Source organism: Aethalodelphis obliquidens, unplaced genomic scaffold (genome assembly GCF_003676395.1).
Source record: "Aethalodelphis obliquidens isolate GAN/ISIS:26980383/991018 unplaced genomic scaffold, ASM367639v1 scaffold83, whole genome shotgun sequence".
NCBI classification, from domain to species: Eukaryota; Metazoa; Chordata; class Mammalia; order Artiodactyla; family Delphinidae; genus Aethalodelphis; species Aethalodelphis obliquidens.
Genome location: NW_020838027.1, coordinates 2,517,774 through 2,545,085, shown reverse-complemented (window position 1 = coordinate 2,545,085; position 27,312 = coordinate 2,517,774). Strand labels below are relative to the sequence as shown.

Genomic DNA, 27,312 nt, shown 5'->3' with positions numbered 1-27,312 from the left:
TCCACAGGTCCTGTCTTGGCTCTACACCATCAGGTCATTGAAGAAGAAACTATCTTCTTAAGACTCTTCACCTCCTTGAGATAAACTCGTATATTCCAATTCATAATAATCCTGTGATTATGCACAGCATTTCTGCATCATCTTTCATGAAAACAAAGTAGTTGAGAAAGCCTAAACTGGGAGCCCTAAAGTGCGCCAGAACTAGGGCGTCGGACCCCAAACATCAACACCACCAGTACCGGGAGGAGCTGGGTTGCTCGCGTGCCACCTCCTCCATCCAGAGAGCTGTGTGCAGAAGGAAAACTACACTTCCCGGCGACCTCTGCGGGGCAAGGAGCGCGAGGGAGGGCGGGAAGGGGCGGGCCTCTGTGTGAACAGCTTTTCTATTGGTGCGCAATCCAGAGGGCTGTGTAAACCAGTGGGCGATTGGACGGGGTCTTGCACGTTCCGTGGCGCCGCGACGCCCGGTGGTTTGACTTGTTTTTCGGTTGGGCTCTCGGCGTCTGCGGCTCTGGGCGACGTGAGTGGAGTTCCGGGTTCCGGAACGGGGGTCAGGGAAGGGGTCTGGGGAGGAAAAGGCGGGTTGCAGGGAAGAAGCTGCGGGAGTAGTGCGAAGGGGAGGGGTGTGAGTCTGAGAGGGCGCGTCGGGAGGCCGGAGGGAACCGTTAGCATCTGCCGGAGGACTGGTTGGGCGGGGGAGGGCGCTGGAGGATGGGAGGCTGTGGTCACCGGGGGTCAACACGGGGAGAAATGGAGAAAAGAGTACGGAATGTGGGCCCCTGGAATTCCCTCACTCCCCGCCGGTCTCAGCCTCACTTTCCTCACTTGTAAAGTTGAGGGGTAATAAAAATACTAAACAGAGTTGTGGAGTAAAGAAAATAATAAATGTTCAAGTGCTAAGCAGATGTTAATTGTAAATAGATAAGCTATAAATATATATACCTAAACAGGGGTGTCACAGGGATGGATAGAAGCTGGATGAAACTCAGTAGTTTGTCTATAAACAAGGGTATCGTTCTTTCGGGAGATAGAACCATGTTCCCACCTACAGGGAACGCACCCCGTCGTGGGAGAGGTGATAGCCACAAAGAACTCTACTGTGTTCAGTTTTAGACAATTACAAATGGGATTCTTTTGCAGTTAGTTCATTTTTGGATGGAGAGACGCAGAGAAGAGATGGAGGAGGTAGTATTTGAGTTTTCGTGCGGAGATGGGATTTCATTAAGTGAAATTATGAGAGTGGAGGGAAGTATTGGCCCGCTGGAGGGAGGCTCATGAACAAAGGCACGGAGGCAAGGTTATCTGGAAACCAAGGGCACGTTAGGGGAGTGGAGGGAAGTAAGGTAGGAGAGGTAGGTTTGGTCCTTAAATTTAAAAAGACATGACGTTTAGGCAGAGTTTGATTTAGTGCATTAGACTCTCAGGAGCCATGGATGAATGTTACGACTTATTAGAAGATGGTCCAGGAGAGGGGCGGGTGGTAAAAGAGTTAAGCCATTGTAGTAGGGTGGGGAAGAAGATGTGGAGATCCTGAGTTAACATGGCCATTGTCCGAATATACAGGAGTTTCATACGGTTGGATGAAAGGGTCAAGAGAAGGAGTATTGAAGTGATGAATTTAAATTTTCAAGTCCAACATAGAGTATGGATACCAAGGGGGAAAGCAGGGGTGGGATGAATTGGGAGATTGGGATTGACATATATGCACTATTGATATTATGTAAAAAGATATCTAATGAGCACGTACTGTAGAGCACAGGGAACTCTACTCAGTGCTCTGTGGTGACCTAAATGGGAAGGAAATCCAAAAAAGAGGGGATATATGTATACGTAGAGCTGATTCACTTTGCTGTACAGTAGAAACTAACACAATATTGTAAAGCAACTATAATAAAAATTTAAAAAATAAAATTTCAAGTCCAGGTGGTTTGGAAGATGCTGAATTATTAACTAAAATATGAAAAAAGGAATATGTTTGGATGACAAAGATGCTGTATTTAGTTTGGGAAGTGTTAGCTTTGAGGTGCTAAAAAATATGTGACTTGAATGATTTTTTTTTTTTTAATATTAAGGAGTTTCATAGGTCAATTTTGACCAAATCTTTGGGTTCATGACCCAGGAGTGAGCTGCTTCAGTCTGGGATTTTTTTTTTTTTTTAAGTTAAACATTTCAAGCTCCAGTGGGACATATAGGTGAAAATGTCTGTTACATAATTGGAAATTCAAGTCAGGAGATGAAAAGAGATGTCATTTATTCATTAAACAAGTACTTGTTAGTTACTCTTTGCCAGGTAGTGTTTTAGATGATACAGGTAATCATAAAAGCAGTGGGAATAATGATGTTCCTGAAGAAATGGATAGAGGAAGTAGTAAAGAAAGTTGAAGACAGAGCCTTTTTTTTTTTTTTTTTTTTTAATTTATTTGGCTCTGCCGGGTCTTAGTTGCGACATGCGGGATCTAGTTCCCTGACGAGAGATGGAACCAGGCCCCCTGCATTGGGAGTGTGGAGTCTTAACCACTGGACCACCAGGGAAGTCCCTGAAGACAGAACCTTTTGAACCAAGGGAGTAAAATTTTCAGTGAAAACAGCAGTCACCTGCATTTATTGAGTGCTTAAATGTGTTGGACACGTGCTCAGCCCTTTTGTTCATTTAATCCTTACACCAACCTATGACATAATGCTATTATTATCCCCATTTTCTAATAAGTAACTGAAGTTTAGAGAGGTTAAGTAAAAACTTGCCTGAGGTCACACAACTAATAGGGGACAGAACCTTGACTCAAATCCAAGTCTGTCTGATTTCAGAGCTCTCAACGACAAAGCAATATTTTAAAAGGGAGGTTAACACTGTCAGGCACACAAATGCAGGAGTGACTTGTTGAGGAGGATGGGAAACAATAGACACAGCGCACCAAATAAAGATAATATCAATGGCTTTGTATTTATCTTAAATTTAGCATGATGGGTCCTCTACCTTAATATCCACTTAATTTCTCTTGGTTATTAGAAACTTTTCTGCATCTCCCTCTCCTATAATTTCAGCAAAAGGATTGTAAATTTGTTTTGCATGTAAATTTGTTGCAGTAAACCTTCATACTAAGGCTATTCTTTTGTCTGCTTGTCCATCGAAATACTAAATGCCATTCTGATTTTATTTGAAAATAATAATAAGGAAGAATGCCTCCATAGAATTTCAGGATTTGGAACTACTTTAAAGAATACTACATTCTAAAACATCACATTCTGGGGTGTCCCCTGGTGGTCCAGTGGCTAAGACTCCACCTTCCAATGCAGGGGGCACGGGTTCGTTCCCTGGTCGGGGAGCTAAGATCCCACGTGCCCAGCAGTGTGGCAAAAAAAATAAACGAAAACTAAAACATCACATTCTGGTGCTGCCAGAGCACAGCTGGCGCTGGTGGGGGGCCTGTCGGCACGCCCTGTGCTTTTCTTCTGTTCCTGACCCCTCATTTTGAGTTTTTGTGTATTTGACAGGTGGGAAAGGACAGCATGAACTTTACCCCGACGCAATCTCCTGTCTGCAGAAGGTAAGACATTTGCTTATTTTTGAGCTGTTGAAATAAAGAATCCAGACTTCTTAGTACACATTGGCTTAGGAACTAGAAGAGTTTTGGATTTGGACTATATTAGACCTCATTTCTCTAATTATGTGGAATTTAGATTAAAAACTAGGACATAGTAGATGTTAACACAAGAATACAGGCATTTTATGTGGGCCTCATACGGTGCCAGTGGACCCTTGGATTATAGAGGAAACAACCAATAGACAAACACAGGGGACTTTGGACTCTGCCTCTGTGTCAACCTGCATGATGCCTCATCTTCATCCTCATTGCCACACTCTCGTTTGCAGAATCTCAGAAATACCTCTTAGTTTATCTATTAACCTATATCCCAGAGTTATAAGGCAACACCTTTTCAAAACATGAAACTAAGTACAGTAATATTTCTGTTGTGAGCTTTTGATGATTGAGAAAATATTTGTTCTTCATGCTAGCTGAAAGTGGATTTTAATGTCTTTCCTGTACGTGCTCACTTATTAAAAGTGCTGCCCATAACCTTCATTAACTACAACTCGGGGCTTCTGGTATAAAATTTCTCTACTCTGTGGTCTATTTTGTTGTTGTATAATAAATTGCAGGCAGTTAGCCAAAGTGGATTAATTCTCACATGAGGATTTCTCCACTTACGTATCATTTGTTTTCTAACTTTCATTGTTTTCAGCTTAAGTCTCTTGTTTGCTAAAAGCAAACAAACAAAAAATCCCTCTGGTCCAGCCTTTGATTAGCCTTTGATCTTGGCTGGTCTTGGTCCATGTAATTCAAGTCTTTGATGCTAGAGACTAGGGTCTGATTGGTCGTGTGGTTACTGACTAGCCTGTATTTTCTAATCCTGAATCTTTATCATGCCCTTCCTTAAAAGTTTTCCCACTTATATATCTACTCCTAAAAATAAACTGTTTCATTATGCATGTTCTAATCTTAAATGGCAATATCGTCTGTATATGCATCTACATACATTTTTGCATTTAATGTTTAGATAGTTCATTCATATTCATACATGTATCTAATTCATAGTTTCTATAACTTTGAGAATATTCCACCGTATGAATATACCATAGTTTATCCACTATCCTATCAAACAGACATTGGAAGCTTTACTGTTTTTGTTATCACAAAGAATGTTATTAGGAACATTTTTGTATGTGTTACCTCATATGTCTGTGCAGATAAAAGAAATTGCAATTTTACTAGATTGTGCCAATTTACTGTCTGTAGTTTCACCAAATTACACTCCATCAACAGCACATAAGTTCCTATTGCTGTATGTCTTATAGTATCAAATTTTTGACTGTCACTATCTGGTCTTACCTAGTTGATATTCCTTTTTTTTTTTTTAATGATTTTTTTTACTCTCTAACTTGTATTTTGAATCCAGCCTTAAACCTTTAATACCTGGAAAGCAGTTCATAAGATTATTCACAAACCTGTAACATCAGACTTTCAAGGTTTGTGAGCACCTTCATTATAAGCACTTTAAGGACATAAACCTGATTTTTTTTTTTTTTTTTTTTTTTTTTTTGGCCTCTTGCTGTTGTGGCCTCTCCCGTTGTGGAGCACAGGCTCCGGACGCGCAGGCTCAGCGGCCATGGCTCACGGGCCCAGCCGCTCCGCGGCATGTGGGATCTTCCCGAACCGGGGCACGAACCCGTGTCCCCTGCATCGGCAGGCGGACTCTCAACCACTGCGCCACCAGGGAAGCCCATAAACCTGATTTTTAATTTAAGAAATTGTAACATCTCATAAATGTCCAGACAGTTTATGAACGTGTCCTTCCTAATCTCACACAGGCTGACGGCTCTCCCCAAGCAGGAGGCTGCCGGTGGCTTCAGTGGCCCCACCAGGTGGAAGGGGGTGTCTTTCTCCGATTCCGTGCAGTCAACTCCCTTGCCTTCAGTGGAAGATCGTCTGGCCGTCCTCTGCCCTTCTCAGGAGCTTCTAGAATATTACCAGAAGATGATGTCTGAGTGTGAGGCAGAAAACGAGGGCCTGTTGAAGAAGCTGGAGCTGTACAGAGAGGCCTGCGAAGGGCAGGTGAGGAGGAGCCGGTGCCCCCTCGTGCACTCTGCGTGAGCCCCTTGCTGAGAAGGCCTTCGAGTGCCAGCTGGTGTCACAGTACACTTGTCAACATCCTCTTTCTTTTTTTTAATTAATTAATTTATTTATTTTTGGTTGCGTTGGGTCTTCTTTGCAGTGCGTGGGCTTCTTATCGCGGTGGCTTCTCTTGTTGCGGAGCACAGGCTCTAGGCTCGCGGGCTTCGGTAGTTCTGGCTCGTGGGCTCAATAGTTGTGGCTCGCGGGCTCTAGAGCGCAGGCTTAGTAGTTGTGGCGCACAGGCTTAGTTGCTCTGCGGCATGTGGGATCTTCCCGGACCAGGGCTCAAACCCATGTCCCCTGCATTGGCAGGCAGATTCTTAACCACTGCGCCACCAGCAAAGTCCTCAACATCCTCTTTTGATCCCCTCCACCCCAGCTGAGCTGCCCACCATCTGGGTGCCCCGTTGGATCACGATGCCCTAAAGTGCTCCATCTCTAAAGTCTTCACTCTTTGTCTCAGCCTCTTGTGCACCTCTGGTTCTCTCTCCCTCACACCTGACTTCGCTTCGGTGTTGCCTCCACAGCTCCTGGCTTCTCAGTGTGCTCAGGGCAGCAGGGCAGCTTCTGGCCACCATGTCCCGCTTCTAACCCGAAGCCCATGGGCTTCTCTCCAGTAGTCTAGTCGCTGTGCTGCCTGCACGCGGCCCTGCTCATCTGCGCCCCTTGCCCGGCAGAAGCCCTCCCTGTGGCTTAACCCCATCCTCGACCACCTGTGTCCTGGAGCAGGGCTTCTCAGCCTTGGCCTTACTGACGTGAGGGCTGATGATTCTTTGTTGTGAGGACCGTCCTGTGTATGCAAGATGTGTAGCAGCATCCCAGGCCTCTACTCGCTGGATACCGGTAGCCCACCCCACCCCCAAGTTGTGACAGTCCAACATGCCCCCAGATGTTGCCAGATTTCTCCTGGGGGCATAGGCAAAACCACCCCAGTTGAGAACCACTGTCCTAGAAAGGTCACAGGTCATTACAGGATAAATTCATGGTAAACAAATCATCTGTATCCTCAGTCACCACGCAGCAGTTTTCTTACCCATCAGTGGTCGGCTCCCCGTCCCTGCACGCCTGTGCCCTGCCTTCACTGCTCCCCTCCTGCCCGCATGCTCCCTGTCTCCTCAGGCAGCCTTGCTTCCCAGTTCACAGAGGGAACACCAGCTTCCTGCCCATCCACACACAGTCACCTGCGTCCGTATCCATCTCCTCCTCCTTACTGATCCAGGGACCACAGTGAGCTGAATGATCCAGCACTTTCTCTGCTACCCAACCCCCTTTCTTTCCTAAGAAACCCTGCTTTGCTACCTCGCCTCTTTGTGTTTTTTTTTTTTGTTTTTTTGTTTTTTAATTTAATTTTTGGCCATGCTGCACGGCTTTCAGGATCTCAGTTCCCCGACCAGGGATTGAACCCGGGCCATGGCGGTGAAAGCCCCAAATCTTAACTATTAGGCCATCAGGGAACTCCCCTTTGTGTTCTGTTTTTAACCTCTTGCCTGACGTTGGCTTTTCCTCCTCAGTATATGGACAGATTCAAGTCTTTCCCAACAAAAGAGAAAGGCACCCCTCTAGCTGCACCCCCACCTACTCTCAGCGGGGAGGCGCCTTCTTTCCCAGCCACCCTTCCGGAATAGTTTGACTTCCTCACCCACTCGGCGACTCCTTGACTGTGGTTGGGTCCTGTCCTCGCTGCTCCACCTGTGGACTCCAGGACCTGCTGCCAAAATTACCTCATCTCTCTGTGCCCTTTGCAGTGTTTGTCACTGTCGACGTCTCCTTTCCCAAAACTCTGCTCCCGTCTTGATTCCGGTGTCATTTTTCTTTCCCAGTGTCTGTCGCCCTCTCTGACCGGTTCTCAGTGTCCGTTGACAGCTCTCCTTCCTTAGTCTTCCCAAGTTCTTCCCGACTCCACCGTAAATGATCTCATTTTATCCATGCATTGTAGTTCTGCCTATGGGACTGTGACATCCAGGTAACTAGTGCTGACTCGTTCTCCTCCTGAGCTCCAGGGTGGTGTGTCTGTATCTGAACGAACCTCCTTTTCCTCTCCCTGCCCATGTGTGCGCATAGACCACTGCCATTTCCCTCCATTCACCCCTGTCTCTTAACTTTTCTTTATTCTGTGCCTTCGTGACTGGCGTCATTGCCTGCAGTTCTGCCCAGCCCTCCATTCAGTCATTCGCTAAGACCCACTGATTCTGCGTCCTGAATGTCGCTCAGTCCCTTCCGGCCACCTCATCACTGCTGCTGCCGCACTATTCAAACTCCAGTTTCATCTCACCTGAGCATCTTCCACGGTCCCAGCCTCCAGCGCCACACCACCCCGGCCGCCTCTCACTTTCCACTCCAGCGATGCTGAGGTCCTCGTGGTCGGCCAAGCATTTCCGGCTCTTTGCTGGTTTGTGCTGGTTTACCACGCTCTTTCCCGAGAGCACTGCCCTCTGCTTGTCTCTAACGGCCTTCCTTTCAGGCTTCAGCTTTCTGGTGGTGGACTCTGACTTCCCCCAACAGGCTCCAGAGATTCTTCTCCTGCCGTACCTTCCCCCTCTACCATTTTACCGTGCGTGCTTCTCCATTAAATAATTCTTGCATTTTAATTGTTGGCATGTCTGTCTCCCCACACAATTCCTCAGCTCTGTAGGCAAGAATCATACCTTTTCATCTTTGTTTTCCGGAATTTCATAACAATGCTTCTTACATAGAAAGCATTAAAAGTGTGACTAGAACAGGTGGATCACGTGGCGTCCTGGGTTCTCTCGTCTGTAAAAGGAACCGTGAGAGCTCTGATGTTGAATGCAAACGTCACGCTCACTTTGTAGTTTTCAACTTGTCTGTACACAGCCTGTTGTTGTCATTTGGATCCTGTATTGATGAAACCATCTGCTTTGTAATATTTCTACGTGAACTGACTCTGCCGCATCCAACGAGAGATACTCCTATGAAGCCCAGTGTGTTTTCAACTAACTTTTTCCCCAGCATAAACTTGAATGGGATTTGCAGCAAAGGGAGGAAGAGATTGCTGAGCTGCAGAAAGCTCTAAGCGACGTGCAGGTCTGCCTCTTCCAGGAGCGGGAGCATGTCTTACGCCTCTACTCAGAAAACGACCGACTGAGAATCAGGTACCAAGTGAGAGAAGGGAAATGTTGGGGGTATATTTCTAAATCAAGCTCAACAAGATACATTTCTCTGTGGTCCTTCTCTTAGGTTGCATTCCCAGGGGACAGGCTCTGAGATGGAGATTTGCCGGCACGATGGTTAGCAGGGAGGCTCTTAGGAAGAACAGCTATGAGCAGATTTGGGTTGAGGGGGAATTTGAACTGTGGTAGAGTCCACCGAGGTAACAGAGGCCTTAGCCAACCCCACAGCGGGTGGTCAGTCATTGCATGCAGGCTGCCACCAGGGAGATAAGCTCGGGAGAGGCAGCCCCCTTCAGTCAAGGGCAGCTCCCGGGTTATGGGCATCTTGGTCCTGAGGGCAGCATCTGAGCAGTGTCCCATGGCATCCACTACAGTGCACTTTTTTTTTTATTGTGGTAAAATATACTTAACCTAAAATGTACCATTTTTATCATTTTTAAGTGTAGAGTTCAATATCAGTAAGTACATTCACGTCATCGTGCAGCCATACCACCATCCACCTCCAGAACTTTTTCATCATCCCAAACACTAAACCCTAACTCCCCATTTCCCCTCCCCCAGCCGCTAGTAACCACTCTTCTATTTTCTGTCTCTATGTATTTGACTATTCTAGGCCTCATATAAGTGGAATCATACGGTATTTGTCCTTTTGTGTCTGGCTTATTTCACTTAGCATAATTTTTTCAAGGTTCATCCACATTGTACAACATATGTGTCAGAATTTCATTCCTTTTTAAGGCCAAATGATATTCCATTGTATGTATACACCACATTTTGTTTATCCATTCATGTGTTGATGGACATTTGAGTTGTTTGAACCTTCTAGCTGTTGTGAATAACCCTGCTCTGGACATGGGTGTACAAATACCCGTTCAAGTTCCTGCTTTCAGTTCTTTTGTGTATCTATCCAGAAGTGGAATTGTTGGATCAAATGCTAATTCTGTGTTTAATTATTTGTTTTGAAGAACCAGCATACTGTTTTCCACAGTGGCTGCACCATTTTACATTCCCACCAGCAGTGCACAAGGGTTCCAATTTCTTCTAAAGCACGCCAGCACTTGTTTTCCATTTTTTAAAAATATTTATTTATTTATTTATTTATTTTTGGCTGTGTTGGGTCTTCGTTGCTGCACACAGGCTTTCTCTAGTTGCGGTGAGCGGGGGTTACTCTTTGCTGCGGTGCGCAGGCTTCTCATTGCAGTGGCTTCTCTTGTTGCGGAGCACAGGCTCTAGGCGCGCGAACTTCAGTGGTTGTGGCTCGCAGGCTCTAGAGCGCAGGCTCAATAGTTGTGGCGCACAGACTTAGTTGCTCCATGGCATGTGGGAATCTTCCCGGACTAGGGCTTGAACCCATGTCCCCTGCATCGGCAGGCGGATTCTTAACCACTGCGCCACTAGGGAAGTCCCTGTTTTCCATTTTTTAATAATAAGCCATCCTTATGGATGTCAAGTAGTATCTCGTTATTTTGATTTGCATTGCCCTAATGATTACTGATGATGAGCATTTTTTCCATTGCTTATTGGTCATTTGTATATTTTCTTTAGAGAAATGTCTATTTCAGTCCTTTGCCCATTTTCGAATCGAGTTGCTGTTTGCTGTTATTTAGTCTTAGGAGTTCTCTATATATTCTGGATATTAATCCCTTATCAGATAAGTGATTTGCAAGTGTTCTCTCCCATTCTGACAGTTGCCATTTTACGCTTTTAATAGTGTTCTTTGATGCAGTAAAGTTTTTAATTTTCATAAGGTCCAATTTGTATATTTTTCCTTTTATTGCTTCTGCTTTTGGTGTCAAATCCAAGAAATCATTGCCAAATCCAATATCACTATGGTTTTTTTCTAAGAGTTTTATAGTTTTCTTTTTTTTAATTTATTTATTTAATTTATTTATTTATTTTTGGCTGTGTTGGGTCTTCATTGCTGCACGCGGGCTTCTCACTGTGGTGGCTTCTCTTGTTGCGGAGCACAGGCTCCAGGCGCGTGGGCTTCAGTAGTTGTGGCACATGGGCTCAGTAGTTGTGTCTCACTGGCTCTAGAGCGCAGGCTCAGTAGTTGTGGCACATGGGCTTAGCTGCTCTGCGGTGTGTGGGATCTTCCCGGACCAGGACTCGAACCCGTGTCCCCTGCAATAGCAGGCGGATTCTTAACCACTGCGCCACCAGGGAAGCCCAGAGTTTTATAGTTTTCGATCTTACATTTAGATTTTTGATCCATTTTGAGTTAATTTTTGTATGTGTATTAGGTAAGGGTCCAACTTCATTCTTTTGCACGTGGATACCTAGTTTTCCCAGGACCGTTTGTTGAAAAGACTTTTTCCCCATTGAAAGTTGAAAATCATTTGACCATCTATGCAGGACTTATTTATGGTCTCTCTATTGTATTTTGTTGGTCTATTTGTCCGTCATTATGCCAGTACCACACTGTTTTGTGTGTGTATATGTGTGTGTGTTGTTTTGTTTTGGCCACGTTGCATGGCATGCACGATCTTAGTTCCCTGACCAGGGATCGAACCCGTGCCCCCTGCAGTGGAAGTGCGGAGTAGTAACTGCTGGATTGCCAGGGAATTCCCTTTGTTGTTGTTTGGAGTACCACACTGTTTTGATTACTGTAGTTTTGTACTAAAGTTTTGAAATCAAGCAGTGTGAGCCCTCCAACTTTGTTCTTTTTCAAGATTATTTTGACTATTTGGAGTCCCCTGAGGTTCCATATGAATTTTAGGGTAGATTTTTCTATTTCTGTAAAAAATTTCGGGATTTTTATAGGAATTGCACTGAATCTATAGATTGCTCTGAGTCATATTGACATCTTAATGTTACATCTTCCAATCCATGGACACAGAATGTCTTCCCACTTGTTTATTCTTTCATTTCTTTCAGCAGTGTTTTCGGTGTGTAAGTCTTTCCCTTCCTTGGTTAATTCCTGCATGTTTTATTCTTTTTGATGCTATTGTATATCAAATTCTTTTCTTAATTTCCTTTTCGGATTGTTGACAGTGTATAGAAATGCATATTGAATTTGTGTTATGCTCCTTTGCTGAATTCACTTACTAGTTCCAAGAGTTTTTTGCGGAACCCTTAGGGTTTTCTATGTATAAAATCGTGTCATCTGTGAACAAAGGTAATTTTATTTCTTGCTTTCCTATTTGGGTGTCTTTTCTTTCTTTTTCTTCTCTACTTGCTCTGGCTAGGACTTCCAATACTTTGTTAAATAGAAGTTGTAAAATGGGCATCCTTGTCTCGTTCTTGGTCTTAGAAGAGAATTTTCAGTCTTTCACCGTTGAGTATGATGTTAGCTGTGGGTTTTTCATATGTGGCTTTTATTGTGCAGAGGTTGTTTCCTTCCGTCCCTAATTTGTTGAATGTTTTTGTCACAAAAGGGTGTTGAATGTTGTCAGATGCGTTTTCTGTATCAGATGATGATCGTATGTTTTCTTCCTTCACTCTGTTAATGTGCTGTATTACTTTGATCGATTTTCATATGTTGAACCATGCTTGCTTGCATTCCAGGAATGAATTCCACTTAACATATGGTGTATAATCCTTTTAATATGCTGCTGAATACCAGTTTGCTAATATTTTGTTGAGGATTTTTATATCAATGTTCATAAGGGATATTGGTCTGTAGTAGTTCTGTAATGTTTGTCTGGCTTTGGCATCAGGGCACTGCTGGCTTCATAGGAAGTGCTAGGAAGTGTCGCCTTTTCTTCAATTTTTGGAAAAGTTTGAGAATGATTGGTGTTAGTCCTTCTTTAAATGTTTAGTTGAATTCACCACTGAAGCCGTCAGGTCGAGGGTTTTTCTTTGTTGGGAGGTTTTTGATTTACTGATTTAATCTCCTTAATAGTTTCAGCCTTGACCTCATGCCTAGCTTCCCTGGACCGTACTGAAAGCTCACCTTCCACGTCACCTGATTTATGGGTCAGAGTAATGTTCCAAAGTGTGGAAAAGTTGTCTGCAGAAGCTGAGGAGTTCTTCCTGCATTATGCTTCCTTCTTGGTGGTGGTCGGTGTGAGGTGCAGGGATTTGTCCCTGCCAGTATCCTGGCAAGCCTACATCAGACTCCTAAAACTTCACTGACGTGCCTCGTAGGGTTTACCTCTGACCCTTTAGAGCTCATGTAAGGTTCTAACACACTCGCCACTTCTTGTCTATCCAGTCTGATTTAATAGGACATCTCAGTAGTGAACTGATATGATGTGTGGAATGGCCAGATCCAGGTCCTTTTGGACAAATTTGATAGAGAGCAGAAGAGTTAACGAGGTCCTAGGGAAGCCTGTAAAAGTATACTGTTGTTCCCCTCACACGAATGAGAACTGCTCCGGTCCTGTTACGAATGGGAAGGAATACATTTGCTTAATCAGTAGCCACATGCTGTGTACCTAAAACCAAGTTAATTTGCTCTAGCAAAAATACTGCTACATCTGGCAGCCACCGGAATTGGACCTACTTGGTCGTAGCCCACTGTTACTGTGTGGTTGCATGAGTCGTGCTTGTGAAGGGATGGGGTTTGGTGGGGCCTCCACCCCGCACCCTTTAGGCCGTGACTTGCCACCGTGGCTGGGGCGGGCTGGGGCGGGCTGGGGCGGGCCGCGGGGGGCCGGGGCGGGCCGGGGGGGGCCGGGGGGGGCTGGGGCGGCGTCAGGGGCTGCCGCGTGCTTTAGCACAGAGACCAAGACAGCAGCTTGGGGGCTTTGCCAGCCACCAGTTATGTCCATTCCAGTTATACGTTTGGAGATGGGGGAAATGACCACTGACTGGGTCTGGATCCAGTGGACCCACTTTGAGCTTGAGCTGGACCTGGACCAAAATTCCACTTATTGCATGGTTCCCAAATGCCCTAGATAATGCTCACGTCACCAGGTGTCAGCTGAGACTCTGCATCCCGCGATCCTTGACATGTCCGGGTATTTCCTTTCCCACAGTGTACGATTACTTGAGTAAATGGCTTAAGCCCTTGGAGGTAATGAGGGAATCATCACGATGTACACTTGCTGTGGTATCACCAGGTCTTACTTCCTGGGAGATACAGCTTCTCCTTTAGGTAACAGTCTCTGGGTCTTAAAACTAGCAGAGGTATGGAAAATGGGTCAGAGCTTGTGAGTTTGTATAGAATACACAGCCCCCAGCGCCGCCCCATTTTTTTTTTCTCTCTTGGCTGTGCTGCGCAGCATGTGGGATCTTAGTTCCCCAACCAGGGATGGAACCCATGCCCCCTGCAGTGGAAGTGCGGTGTCCTAACCACTGGACGGCCAGGGAAGTCCCCCCCGCCATCTTTAATTTTATTTAATTGTTTAAGCTATACCCTGTTGATCACTCATCTGTCTTGCTCCTAAGAACACTGTGTTCTGTAACACATCGTATCACAGGCTCTGAAATGTCATTTTAAAATTTGCTTCCTTGGTCCATTTCTGGTATCAACTGTCTTTGGTTGGGTTCCCTGGAAAACAAACTCTGCAATGGAGATTTGCTTGCAGGAGGTGTGTTGGGGAGTGCTCTCAGGAATAAACCACCTGTGAGGGAGTAAGGGAAGTCTGAGTGGGCAGAAGGTGAACTGCGATTCAGTTACAGCAGGTCTCAGTCACTGCTATGGGACTGACATATATACACTAATATGTATAAAATAGATAACTAATAAGAACCTGCTGTATAAAAAAATAAAATTCAAAAAAATTTAGAGGTAAGGTCTAGATAAATCCTATTTAATTTAGTTAATTTTTTGGAGCCTGTTGCAGATGCTGACTCCTCTCTGTTGACCTTTTCTTTTTTTAATTTATTTTTGGCTGCATTGGGTCTTCGTTGCTGCGTGTGGGCTTTTCTCTAGTTGCGGCGAGCGGGGGCTACTCTTCATTGCGGTGCGCGGGCTTCTCATTGCGGTGGCTTCTCTTGTTGCAGAGAACGGGCTCTAGGCTCGCAAGCTCAGTAGTTGTGACTTGCAAGCTCTAGAGCGCAGGCTCAGTAGTTGTGGCGCACGGGCTCTGGGCTCGTGGGCTCAGTAGTTGTGGCTTGCAGGCTCTAGAGCGCAGGCTCAGTAGTTGTGGTGCACAGGCTTAGTTGCTCTGCGGCATGTGGGATCTTCCCGGACCAGGGCTTGAACCCGTGTCCCCTGCACTGGCAGGCGATTCTTAATCACTGCGCCACCAGGGAAGCCCTGACTTTTTTTTAATTGATGTATAGTTCATTGACAATGTTTCAGGTGTACAGAAAAGTGGTTCATTTATACATATGTATATCTATATGTATGTATGTATGTACACATATACATCTATTTTTCAGATTCTTATATAAGTTATTAAAGAATACTGAGTAGAGTTCCCTGTGCTATACAGTAGGTCCTTGTTGGATATCTATTTTATATATAGTGGTGTGTATCTGTTAATCCCAAACTCCTAATTTATCCCTCCACTGCTTCCCCTTCGGTATCTGTAAGTCTGTTTTCTATGTCTATGAGTCTATTTCTGTTTTGTAAACCGTAAGTTTGTTTTCTATGTCTATAAGTCTATTTCTGTTTTGTAAATAAGTTCATTTGTATAATTTTTTTAGATTCCACATATAAGTGATATCGTATGATATTTGTCTTTCTCTGTCTGACTCACTTCACTTAGTATGATAATCTCTAGGTCCATCCATGTTGCTGCAAATGGCATTATTTCATTATTTTTATGGCTGAGTAATATTCCATTGTGTATATGTGTGTGTGTGTGTGTGTGTGTGTGTGTATGTACCACATCTTTATCCATTCCTCTGTTGATGGACACTTAGGTTGCTTCCACGTCTTGGCTATTATATTCAATAAACAGTGCTGCTGTGAACACTGGGGTGCATGTATCTTTTCAAATTAGATAGTTTTCATCTTTTCTAGATATATGCCCAGGAGTGGGATTGCTGGATCATATGGTAATTCTATTTTTAGTTTTTTAAGGAACCTCCATACTGATTTCCATAGTGGCTGCACCAATTTACATTCCCACCAACAGTGTAGGAGGGTTAATCCTATTTAATTTTAACTTGAGGTTATCATTGCTTTAAAAATAAATGAGGGACTTCCCTGACAGTCCAGTGGTTAAGACTCCACGCTTCCATTGCAGGGAGCATGGGTTTGATCTCTGGTCGGAGAACTAAAGATCCTGCATGCCAAGTGGCATCACCAAAAAAAAAAAAAGAAAAAAAAGTCAGAAGGGAGAGCCTTTAAGCAAAAATTTACTTACTCTGGACACTGTTTGCTTATTCTCTATGAGAATTGCAGGGAGCTAGAAGACAAGAAGAAGATTCAGAATCTCTTGGCTCTTGTGGGAACAGACACTGGAGAAGTGACCTATTTTTATAAGGAGCCTCCCAACAAGGTAAGTAGTCCTTTGTATAGCAGGGTGGGCATGGCTTTTACAAAATACAAGCTGGGGTCCATAATCAGAATAATTTTGGTACTTGTTAAAGAAGCTAGAAGGAGAATTAGCTGTGGTAGGCTCACGTTTACCGAAGTTTTCAAAGCATTTTCTCTAATTACAAAGAGCTTTGTGAGTTTTTTTCAAAAACCTTGGAAGTAACATTGTTTACCCCGTTTCACCGTTTGGAAACCTAAAGCTCAGAGGAGATGTTTTGGATGAGATTAGAGAGAACAGCAGGAGCAGACTTAGTGTGGGAACAAGTTTCAGTACTAGTTTCTTTTTAAATCTTTGTTTATACTGATGACAAAATTCATGCATGGTCTTTGTTAAAATAACACACATATTTCAGGAATCTAATATAAAAGTGGCAGTCTCCCATAATTCTGTACCCCAGAGATAAAGCTCTTTTTCCATTCATATAGAAATATTTGTGTATTTGAGATTTTCCTTTTTTCACTTCTGTAAGCAGTTCTTCAATGAGCAGTTTTTATACATAGCTATATATGCATACTTCTGTGTTTCTGTTACTTTCCTAAAGGACCTTGTCAAAGACTGCTTTTTTTTTTTTTTGGCCGATATTACCAAATAACCCTGAAGTTTTATTTTTTCATTTATATCACCAACACTGGTTTTATCCAATTTATATTCAGAACACTGGGTTTTATCCAATTTGTTACTTTGTCCACTTTGGTCTCTCATATGCATGACATCCTCATATGATTGTATCGATTTTGACCAATTTAATTTACGAATAATGTTTAATCTGCAGAACTAAAGCTAAAAAGTGAAATATTGCATTTATAAGAAGGCTATTTCTGTACCTTTTTTTTTCTCTTTTTTTTTGATTCTTCAGGTCAGCATTTTCCAAAAGACTATCCAAGCTGTAGAAGTAAGTGAACAGAATGAATCTTCAGCTTTCAGAGCAGGTACCAACCACATTATTAGAAATTCTTATTGATGCAGAATTAAAAAGCACAGTACAAATAATTAGAAACTTTTTCATACCATGTAGTGATAATGAATGTTCGTAATGATGCCTCTGGAGTCTAAGGTCTTACTGAGCTGCCTTTTTTTTAAACCTTTCCATGACGTTTTAATGAAGTAGAATAAAAAATATATAATTAACATGCTTATGGTGGTAAGTCATAAAACAGATTTGGACAACTTCTGGAATCACAGACTATTAATTAGCCTCTCTAAGCCTCAGTCTCCTTATCCTTCTCTCTCTTTTTTTAATGGAAATCCCAATTTTATTTCTTTTTCTTTTTTTTTAGTTGAGATATAATTGACATATAACATTAGTTTCTAGTGTACAATATAGTAATTTGATATTTGTATATATTACAAAATGTTCACCACAGCAAGTCTAGCTAACATGCATCACTACGCATGTGGTTACAAGTTGTTTTTTTGTGTGTGATGGGAGGTTTTAAGATCTACTCTCTTACAAAGAAAATGAAAACTTTAATTTGAAAATGTATGTGCATCCCAATGTTCACAGCAGTATTGTTTATAATGGCCAAGATATGGAAGCAACCCAAGTGTTCATCAATAGATGAATGGATAAAGAAGATGTGGTGTGTATATATACACACAGTGGAATACTACTCAGCCATAAAAAGGAATGAAGTCTTGGCCATTTTCAGCAACATGGATGGATCTAGAGGGCATTATGCTAAGTGAAATAAGTCAGACAGAGAAAGACAATATCATATGTTATTACTTACATGTGGAAGCTAAAAAATAAAGCAAACTAGAGAATAACAAAACAGAAACTGACTCACAGATACAGAGAACAAACTAGTGGTTACCAGTTGGGAGAGGGAAGGGAGGAGAGGTGAAATAGGGGTAGGGGATTAACAGGTACCAACCACTATGTATAAAATAAATAAGCTACAAGGCTATATTGTACAGCACAGGGAATATAGCCAATACTTCATAATAACTATAAATGGAGTATAATCTGTAAAAAATTTGAATCATTGTGTTTTACACCTGAAACTAATGTTGTAAATTAACTATACCTCAATTTAAAAAAAGAAAAAAATAAATAAGCTTCTTTTTTTTTAATGTTTATTTATTTATTTTGGCTGTGCCGGATCTTAGTTGCGGCATGCAGGATCTTCGCTGTGGCATGTTTACTTGCGGTATGCAGGACCTTTAGTTGTGGCATGCAGGCTTCTTAGTTGTGGCATGCACTTGTGATCTAGTTCTCTGACCAGGGATTGAACCCGGTCCCCCTGCATTGGGAGCACGGAGTCTTACCCACTGGACTACCAGGGAAGTCCCTAAATAAGCTTCTTGAATTATCTAAAGAATTAAATTATGTTTAGTGCAATTTTAGTGTTGCTTATTTTTAAAATCATCTTGTCCATTGAAAATTGGGTTATACATTATAACTAAAACGTTTGGACTTAGTATTTTTATTCATTACCCTTTCTAATTAAATAAGATTTTACAAAGAAAATAGACAACTCCAAAGAAAATTGAGTAGTGTATTCTTCAGAAAGATGAATATTACTATCCAGATGATATCCTAGCAGAGTTCCCTTAAGAGATTCCTCTTTGAACAATTTACCACTATAGTTATTGTACATTGTCTTTTTTCTTCCTTTCCTTCCCTTACAGATAAAGGAAACCAAACTCCTCTGCAAAGGTAATGCTGATGCTTGAATAGCAGAAAGAAAAGCTAAGTAAAGGTCTCCCCTCACTTTTATGTTCTATTTTAGATTCTAAAGGCAGCAGGAGAAAACCAGCAGTGAGACGGAAGGAGGAGAGTGCCCAGCTGCACCAGAGGGACGTGGAGACCCTCATCCTGCAGGTACAGACCACAACCATTTCTGTCCACCAGCCTGGCTCGGGCATCATATATGCCTAGTGCCTCCTTGCCCACATGGTCCATCCAGACGCCATGTGATTGGAAGGCTGAGGTTCTTAATTTCCCAGGGTTCTGTGTTACAACCGTTACCCTGTATTCCACCATTCTAGCAGTGCTTTTCTGAACCTGCAGTTCGTTCAGCTCGTAGGCCGAGCCCTCCCAACAAAGCCATCACAGTCAGAACTCCCTCTGGAGCTGGCGCCGAGACACACAGAGCTGCAGTTGTCTGTCCCGATACACTGACCTTCAGGGATGAGTCCATTTGTCTGGTGCGTGTGTTCTAAAGTCTAGGAAAGTAGCAAGTCATCCTCTAACCACCTGGTCTCTCTATGTCACTTGCAACCATGATTTTTCATCTAGTTGCACTCAAGTTCCTGTCCTCATCAGGGGGCGTATTGATTTAAATGACTGTTTCTACCTTTGGCCAGTAGCTCCATTTGGGGTTGTGACGGCCAGCCTCAGAGAAGGAAATTACATTACACACATTCTGCTCTACTTGTTAAATTTAACAATGAAGAAACGAGTCATTCTCTCTCTGTGCAACTAGGAAGTCTTAAAAGGGAGACGGTCCTAAAAGTCCAGAAAGGGAGGTGGTGAGAAGATGAGAGTCCCAGGTAGGGGAGACTGGCTTTTCCAGCTTTCCTGGTGTGATGTAGGTGTTTTGCTCGGTGTGGACGGAGTCTGTTCTTGTGTCGCCTAAGCCCACTTGTAAGATAGTGAAGAGGAGTCCAGCTGAGATTTTTCTCCTGTTTGTTGTGTTGCTGTGCTTTTGTTCGTGGGGTTTTTGTTTTTAAACTTTTCTGGAGAAAGGCTCACTTAGAGGTGAGAAGTGAGTGGGGGAGGGCAGGAGTGGACACCTCGCCCCTTTGGCCCGTCCAGGTGGAAGCGCTGCAGGCCCAGCTGGAGGAGCGGAGCAGGCTCTCGCAGGAGCAGGTGGCGGGGCTCGTGGAGGAGAGGCGGATCCGCATGGAGGAAGTGCAGGCTCATCAGCAGAGGGATCGGGAGAGAGTCGCAGAGCTCACCAGAAAGTGAGTGTTCAAGAGGGCCGCACCAGTGGGTTTAAGGTGTTTGCCGCTGGTTTAGAAGGTGGCAGTCCTGTCCGTTGGCAGCACGGGGTCCCGGCGCTGAGGATGTGTCTTATCAGACGCCCGCCTCTCTCCAGGCTCCTGGGTGCGCTGATGCTTCTCCTGAAGGGCTGGGGGGATTCCACACACTCCCTTCAACCCATTTGCGGGTTTTAGCTTGATCTTATTGTCAAGAAATGTCCTTTTCTCCACTGATGTGTTACCTGACTCAGTATAACATACCTGCACAAGAAAATGGAAACTATCTGAACCTGCTGTTTTGCCCCAGACCTGCCTGCCTGTCCCCCTGCTTTCTGCAGTCTGCTTTCGTCCCCCCATTTTACTAAGTGTGCCCTCTCTGACGTCATCACTGATTTCTTAATTTCTGTGACCAGTTACCTCTGCACAGTCCCAGCTGTAATGAGTGTCTTTCTATGTGTCTGGCCCCTCTGATCACCCCCTCTTTGAAATTAGTCTCCCTTGGTTCCTGCAGCTCCTGTCTTTCCCTCCTGTCTAACCCTCCTCAGCCTTCTGTCCACTTCCAGTGGCCAGAGCTGGGCTATAAAGGCATCTTCAGATGAATATGTTTGAACACCTCAAATTTACTGTGATTGAAACTCAACTTTCTCTTTCCCAACGAGCACCCCTCCCCCACCTCAAACCTGCTACTTCACTCTTTTCCCATGTCTTTTTTTGGTGTGTAATTTATTTTATTTTATTTATTTTATTTTTGGCTGCGTTAGGTCTTCATTGCTGCACACGGGCTTTCTCTAGTTGTGGCGAGTGGGGGCTACTCTTCGTTGCAGTGCGCGGGCTTCTCATTGCAGTGGCTTCTCTCGTTGCGGCGCACGGGCTCTAGGCGCACGGGCTTCAGTAGTTGTGGCACATGGGCTCAGTAGTTGTGGCACACGGGCTTAGTTGCTCCGCGGCATGTGGGATCTTCCCAGACCAGGGGTGGGACCCATGTCCCTTGCATTGGCAGGTGGATTCTTAACCACTGCACCACCAGGGAAGCCCCCCATTTAGTTTAATGCTGTCACATCCACCTAGTTTACCAAGCTGGGAACCTCAGGATGATCTTCGACTCCTGGCTCTCCTGTTCCCTAATTCCAGACCCTGTCAGGTATGAGCCTGAGAAACCTGTGTCCAGTCCATTCTCTGCCCTGTTTGTCTTACCACCTTGGCCCAGGCTGTGTTCTTGTTTAAATTGTTGCAGTAACTGACTGTGCTTCCTGGCACTGGTCCCCTTGTGCTCTGCAGGCTTCCTCACTGCGTGTATCTTCTGATGGAGTCCTGCTGCCTCAGCCCTTAGGAGCCTTATCCCTCAGTCTCTGCTCCTCTGTGGCTGTAGTTCACCTCATTCTTCAGTCAGACCAGTAACACCGTTGTTCACAGAGCACTTGCGGTGTAGGAGGCCCCTCACTATGCAGTGTCACCCCTTCTCTGACACCTTTCCCAAGCAGAGGTACACGTCTCCTCCCCCATTTCCTGGATGACCAGCATGACTGCGTGGTGGGCCTTTTCACCTTCTGTTATAACTGTGTCTTTGTTCCCAGGGTCTGGCTGTAGCCTCTGCCCTGCCCCGTGTGCACAACAAATAATGCTGGAAGACTTGCTGATTCAGCTTACCTTCTCCTTTCTGCATTAAACTTCCTACATTTTAAAATAGTTTTTCACGTTGCATTCTTCGTCCTGTTGTGTTTTTTATTTGTCTTCTCAGACTTTCTTTAGTGTCTCTTCCTCCATTTTAAAGTGTGGTCACTAGAATTGGAGGTGATACTCAAGTCGAGCTCTCTGATCAGTGCAGGTAGAAGATGCCTCCCAGCCCTCGGCAGGCTCTGCTTCCTTTAACATAGTGTCATGTTTGCATTTGACTGGTACTTCTCCGTTTTTATTGTTGGTATTTTGTGCTTAAGCATAGCAGCTCCACTCTTTGTTGGGTTTTAATTGTTTTTAAGGGAACAATATTTTTAAATTGTCATGGTAAATTGTAACTTTATATCTGTCTTCCAGATTATTAATAACCATCCTAGTTTAGCGCCATCTGCGTATCTGAGCACACAATCAGCTCCTTCCATTAGCTCATCATCCTGAGTATTGAATGGCATGAAATCCAAGGCTATTAATGGCTGCCCTTTAGGTGTCACTTTCAAACCATTTGTACGCTAACAAGATCATGCTTTCCCAGTTTGTAACTGAGACCATAACATAAGATAGAATAAAATAACTTGTTGAAAGTAAGAGCAGTCCTTGTGATAACTGAATCAATTTCTCCCTCTTTATACACGTGTGCACGTACCTAAATAAGGATATATATGTGTATTTTCTGTATATAATATATATATTCCTCTGGTGACAGTTACCTTTCTGGCATTATGTTATCATTTTCCCCTTATCTCTGTACTGTGTTACTCATGAAAAGAACTACATGGATCTGACATTTGTTCAGTGGAAAACTGCAGTGGTTGCCTCACGGTATTTAATACCTTTTGCAAGCAGTTTGATCATTTGATACAGTATTTTTCTAGCTGTTGATATTAAACTAATGAGTTCTAACTCTTAGGGATATTCTTTTTTGAACATGGAAACGTCATTTGCCTTTTCCTAAATCTCAGTCAGCAGGAATCTATATTTAGTACCTGTGTGTTTCCAGTAGTTGGTACTGTCCTTGATGATCTAGTGGTATCGGGGCAAAAATAAATGATAAGTAAGGTTAAGCGAGTGTCAAATTACAGCGCAGGGACGTAGATTTAAAGCGATGGGGAATTTCAGAGAATGAAGAGACTGCGTGGGCTGAAGTTGCTGAGGTGGCGCCATAGAGGAAGTTGATCTCGAAAAAAGGCCAGGATTTGATGTTGGGCAGCTTACACGTGGAGCATAGCACAGAAAAAAGCAAAGCTGTTTTGACATTTTAGAACTCGTGCTAACCTTCATTCAGAACACCATGGTTTAGTTCTTTATTGTAAAGTCTGATGCCTGGGAAAAGTCCGTACTTAGGCTGTGTGTAAATATTTCTATAGTCCTTCTAATCATATAACCTGAAATCAGCCCTCGGGAGAATATCTGTAATGACCAGTGTGTGAACCAGTGTAGATGCTTATACTTTGTCCAATAACATATATAAGATTGCCAGTGAACAGATGAAGCGTGTTTTTAAAACTGCTAATAATATTTTACAGAATTTACATATTGTACCATCTTTAAGGACCTGTGTCTTCGCTTTGTTTGGAATAACTGTGTCACATGTGCTATAGAAGCATCTTCATGTCCGCATTTGTACATTCTTTCCTAGTCTCCATCACGCCAAGGAACTGCTCTACGAGAGCACCAAAGACTTCTTGCAACTCAAATTTGAAAACCAAAATAAGGAGAAGTCCTGGATGCTTGAAAAGGATCATTTGATGTCAAAGATTAAGCAATACAGGGTGCAGTGTAAGAAGAAAGAAGATAAAAGTGGAAAAGTTTGGCCAGTTCATGAGAGTCATTACAACCAAAATGAATACATTAAGGTAGTTTCCTCTATCTTTTACAGAATTTTTTTTTTTCTGGAATTGTTGAAAGAACTCAGAGAATTTCAAAGAACCTAATAATTGTCAAATAAGATCCATTTAGTCCGGGAAGCTGTTGTAGCGGCAACCTCAAGAAGTAGGTTTCAAAGAGTAGCTCATCATTATAGTGTTTGCAGATTCAGAAAATTAAAGTATGGCTCGATCGATAAATTCATTCAACAATTACTTGTCGCAGTCCTACGCTGAGCTAGGCTCTGGGGCAGTAAACAAGCTGTTACATTCTAATGGGTGAGAAACAACAGCAACATTAACAAGTAACCAAGAAAACGATGGGTTATAAAAAAGTGGCACTGGGAGCTCCCTGGTGGCCAGTGGTTAGGATTCTGGGCTCTCACTGCCATGGGCCCGGTTCTGTCCCTGGTTGGGGAACTGAGATCACACAAGCCACGTAGCGCGGCCAAAAAAACACCCCAAAAAATTTAAATTAAAAAAAAAATTAAGAAGTGGTACTAAGGAATAAAACGGTTGTATGAAGATTATATATTGTTGTTGGAGGTGTACTTTCGTAGAGAAGCACAGGGACACCGTCTTAAGTCTGGTGTTTTTGCTGAGACCTGAAAAACGGGACTGAGCTTGCCACACAGACCTCGGGGAAGAGCATGAGGCAGAGCGAAGAGCCGGTGTGAGGGAGGAGGTCGTCGTGGGCCTGGAGGAATGAGCTCGGAGGTTGGGGGGGCGGCCCTCACGTGGGGCCTTCCCGGTCCTGCTGAGAAGACGCAGCGCTCAGCTTTTCTATGTCTTTGAAGGATTGTGTGTAAGGAAGTGACTTCTGATTTGGGTTTTTTCAAGATCATTCTGGCTGCTCAATGGAACATGCGTATTTTAAGTGTTGTTGATGTTTTTTCCTTTTTAAAGAAGAACTTCAGAAATATGTCCCAAAACGTATGTTGTAATGTCTTACTTGGTACAGTTCTGAACTCCATTATCTGACTCTTCCCAGAGCCAAAAATATTTGTTTTATTTTAAAGAATTTCTACTGTGTACACTTTAGGGAAAAAGATAAGAGATTCCTCTAGAAATAGGTTTTCAAACATTCTCCAGAGTTCCTTGCTGGAGTCTTGTTGCTTAACTCATTCTGTACTTCTAGAAATCCTTTCTTTCCTTTCTTTACCTAAGTGCTATATGAGTAGTCTGAATTCCAGAACAGAGTATTAATTTCTTTTTCCTTTTGACCTACAGTCCCTGAAGGAAAAGATAGTACAAGAGAAAAAGCTGTCCAGCATGTACCAAGAGCAGTGCATTTCCCTAGAAGAAGAACTTGCCCAAATTCGTGAGGAGGAGGGAGTGAGGAGAGAGATCTTTAAGGTGTGAAGTTCTCTGCACTCGCGACGGGGTGGGCAGTGCAGCTGGCGCGGGGATGCTCCCTCAGCTCCACAAATGCCCTCCTGTGTCCCTGTGTTTAGGATCGCACCAACAAGATGGGGAGGCGTCTACAGGTCATGACGAAACGCTACGAGGCCTTGGAGAAACGACGTGTCTTGGAAGTAGAAGGCTTTAAGACAGATATTAAGGCTCTCAAGCAAAAACTGAAAGACTTGGAGCAGATGCTCTATAAGGTAATTGATCCTGAATTACCAAGAGGGAGAAAAGAGGTGCAGGTGAGCTGACGGGCACGAGGGCCCCTCAGAGGAAAGCTGGGCCGCATCCCCACCCTTTCACTCTCACAAAAATCAGTTTAAACAGTGCATGCCGGAGGGAGGACAGAATAGACTGAAGTAATTGAATGACGGCATCATCATGCTCCACCTAAGCTAAACTCAACAGAAATGTTCATCCCGCCCAATTCAAGAAGTAGATTAAAAGAACTGTGTCTACGGGGAATTCCCTGGCGGTCCAGTGATTTGTACTCGGCGCTTTCACTGCCAGGGCCGGGGTTCAGTACCTGGTCAGGGAACTAAGATCCACGAGCTGCGCGGCGCGGCCAAAAGGAAACAAAGCACTGTGTCTGTTTTACAAATGGGGAAAGTGAGTAGCTGAGTTAAAAAGCAATTTTTCCTGTCAGACCTGGCTTTGTGTAGAATCCGAGTTGCCCTCAGTGCCTCCTTGGAGAGGTTTAACCGTCATCCACACACCCTGAATGATCACTGTGCCACAAGCAGCTTAATGACAGAAGAGAAGAGATGCTTTCTTTCATTGTTTGGCAAATTTACTAATAATGTTTATGTCGGTCTCTTCCTTTTACTCATTGTTAATTGCTGATTGACCTCTATCTCAAGGCTCCTTTACTATTGTGTGGGAAAGCAAAGCGTCTCATGCCCTTTGTGCCTTAATTCTACTCCATATTTTCCTTCTTTTAGCTAGTCACTAAACTAAGGCTTGAAGCTATCCTATGTACTAAAAGACTCATAGAAAGGAGCCAACAGAGCCTGGTCTTTATGACTGGTTTCTCTCTGGCATCTGCCGTAATCATTTCTTCTTCTTCTTTTCAAATCTCTAGGCAACACTTAACACCCGGGCAAACCAGGATCTTGCCATCCTGTGTGAGGTTCGTGACAGCAACAGACGGGCACATAAAATACAAGGAGAACTGAAGAACCTCAAGTCCAAAGTATTCAGCCTGGAGAACGAACTTAGACTCTGTTGATGTTTACTTTTTAGGACTGGCACACGTCTGGAGTAGGTCTGCTTCCTGAAATGTGAGGAAAAGGTCACCTTCTCCCAGAAACCGTAGGCACAGAGTTGTCTAGGGTAGTGGTATCCATTATTATAAAGGCAAGGTAAAGATGAGCTTTTTTTGCATCCTAAGCTTTATGATTTTTTGCTGTCCTGTTAACCTTTTCTGTGATTTTTTTGGGGGGGTGGGGCTGGGGGTGTGATTTGGTCTGGATTATAATCTGAATTATTTACAGACTTTCCCACATTATTTCTCCCATTTATAATGACAGGGTTGTTTTTGTTTTTTTTAAGAAGACAATGACAAAAAAGAAAGCATTTTTGCTGTGAGCTTGGCTGAGTGTTAGTGGGAGGAACGCCCACCCCAGGAGATAAAGACTCTGGTCTCAGTTTGCCTTTCTCCTGGGCAGAGGGCAAAGGCTGCAAATCACAGCCTATCAAACGCGAATCGGCCGCAGTTCTGTCAGCCCTGAGCTGTAGGGCCTGAGTTCCTTTCTGGACACCCCATCTCAGGAAGTTTCACCAGAGGGCACCAGAGGCCCTACTCTTAAGCAAAATGTTTGTCTAGGAAAGGAAAGGTGCCACTTTGGTAAGCATGAGTGAAACTTCAATGATCCTTGTATGAAAATTTCAGTGTTTTACCAGTACTATGGGTTTTTTTTTTCTTTTTTTTCGTTACGCGGGCCTCTCACTGTTGTGGCCTCTCCCGTTGCGGAGCACAGGCTCCGGACGCGCAGGCTCAGCGGCCATGGCTCATGGGCCCAGCTGCTCCGCGGCATGTGGGATCTTCCCGGACCGGGGCACGAACCCGTGTGCCCTGCATCGGCAGGCGGACTCTCAACCACTGCGCCACCAGGGAAGCCCCAGTACTATGGTTTTTAAAAAATAATGTATATATTTTAATTTAACTATTTTTCAATAAAATATATATTTGAAGATATTCTATTTGAGTTTTCTATAATCGCTTGTTAAAACCACTTTTATACTTTATTGATGACTCAGTTTA

General features: G+C 43.7%; 1 protein-coding gene across 2 annotated transcripts; it reads left to right on the top strand.

Moving 5' to 3' along the window:
• Positions 1-473: 473 nt before the first annotated feature.
• CCDC77 (coiled-coil domain containing 77) lies at positions 474-26,748 on the top strand. 2 transcript variants are annotated; one of them, XM_027093456.1, is made up of 13 exons: positions 474-520; positions 3,493-3,545; positions 5,369-5,612; positions 8,640-8,782; positions 16,044-16,140; positions 17,036-17,071; positions 18,811-18,838; positions 18,912-19,003; positions 19,940-20,088; positions 23,417-23,633; positions 24,873-24,998; positions 25,097-25,249; positions 26,131-26,748. In XM_027093456.1, the coding sequence occupies exons 2-13, from the start codon at positions 3,508-3,510 to the stop codon at positions 26,275-26,277; spliced, it is 1,470 nt and encodes a 489-aa protein (XP_026949257.1). In that variant the 5' UTR covers positions 474-520; positions 3,493-3,507; the 3' UTR covers positions 26,278-26,748. The 2 variants fall into 2 exon arrangements, with proteins under 2 accessions (XP_026949257.1, XP_026949256.1); XM_027093455.1 differs by lacking the exon at positions 18,811-18,838 and having other exon boundaries at positions 476-520; positions 17,036-17,108.
• Positions 26,749-27,312: the final 564 nt, after the last annotated feature.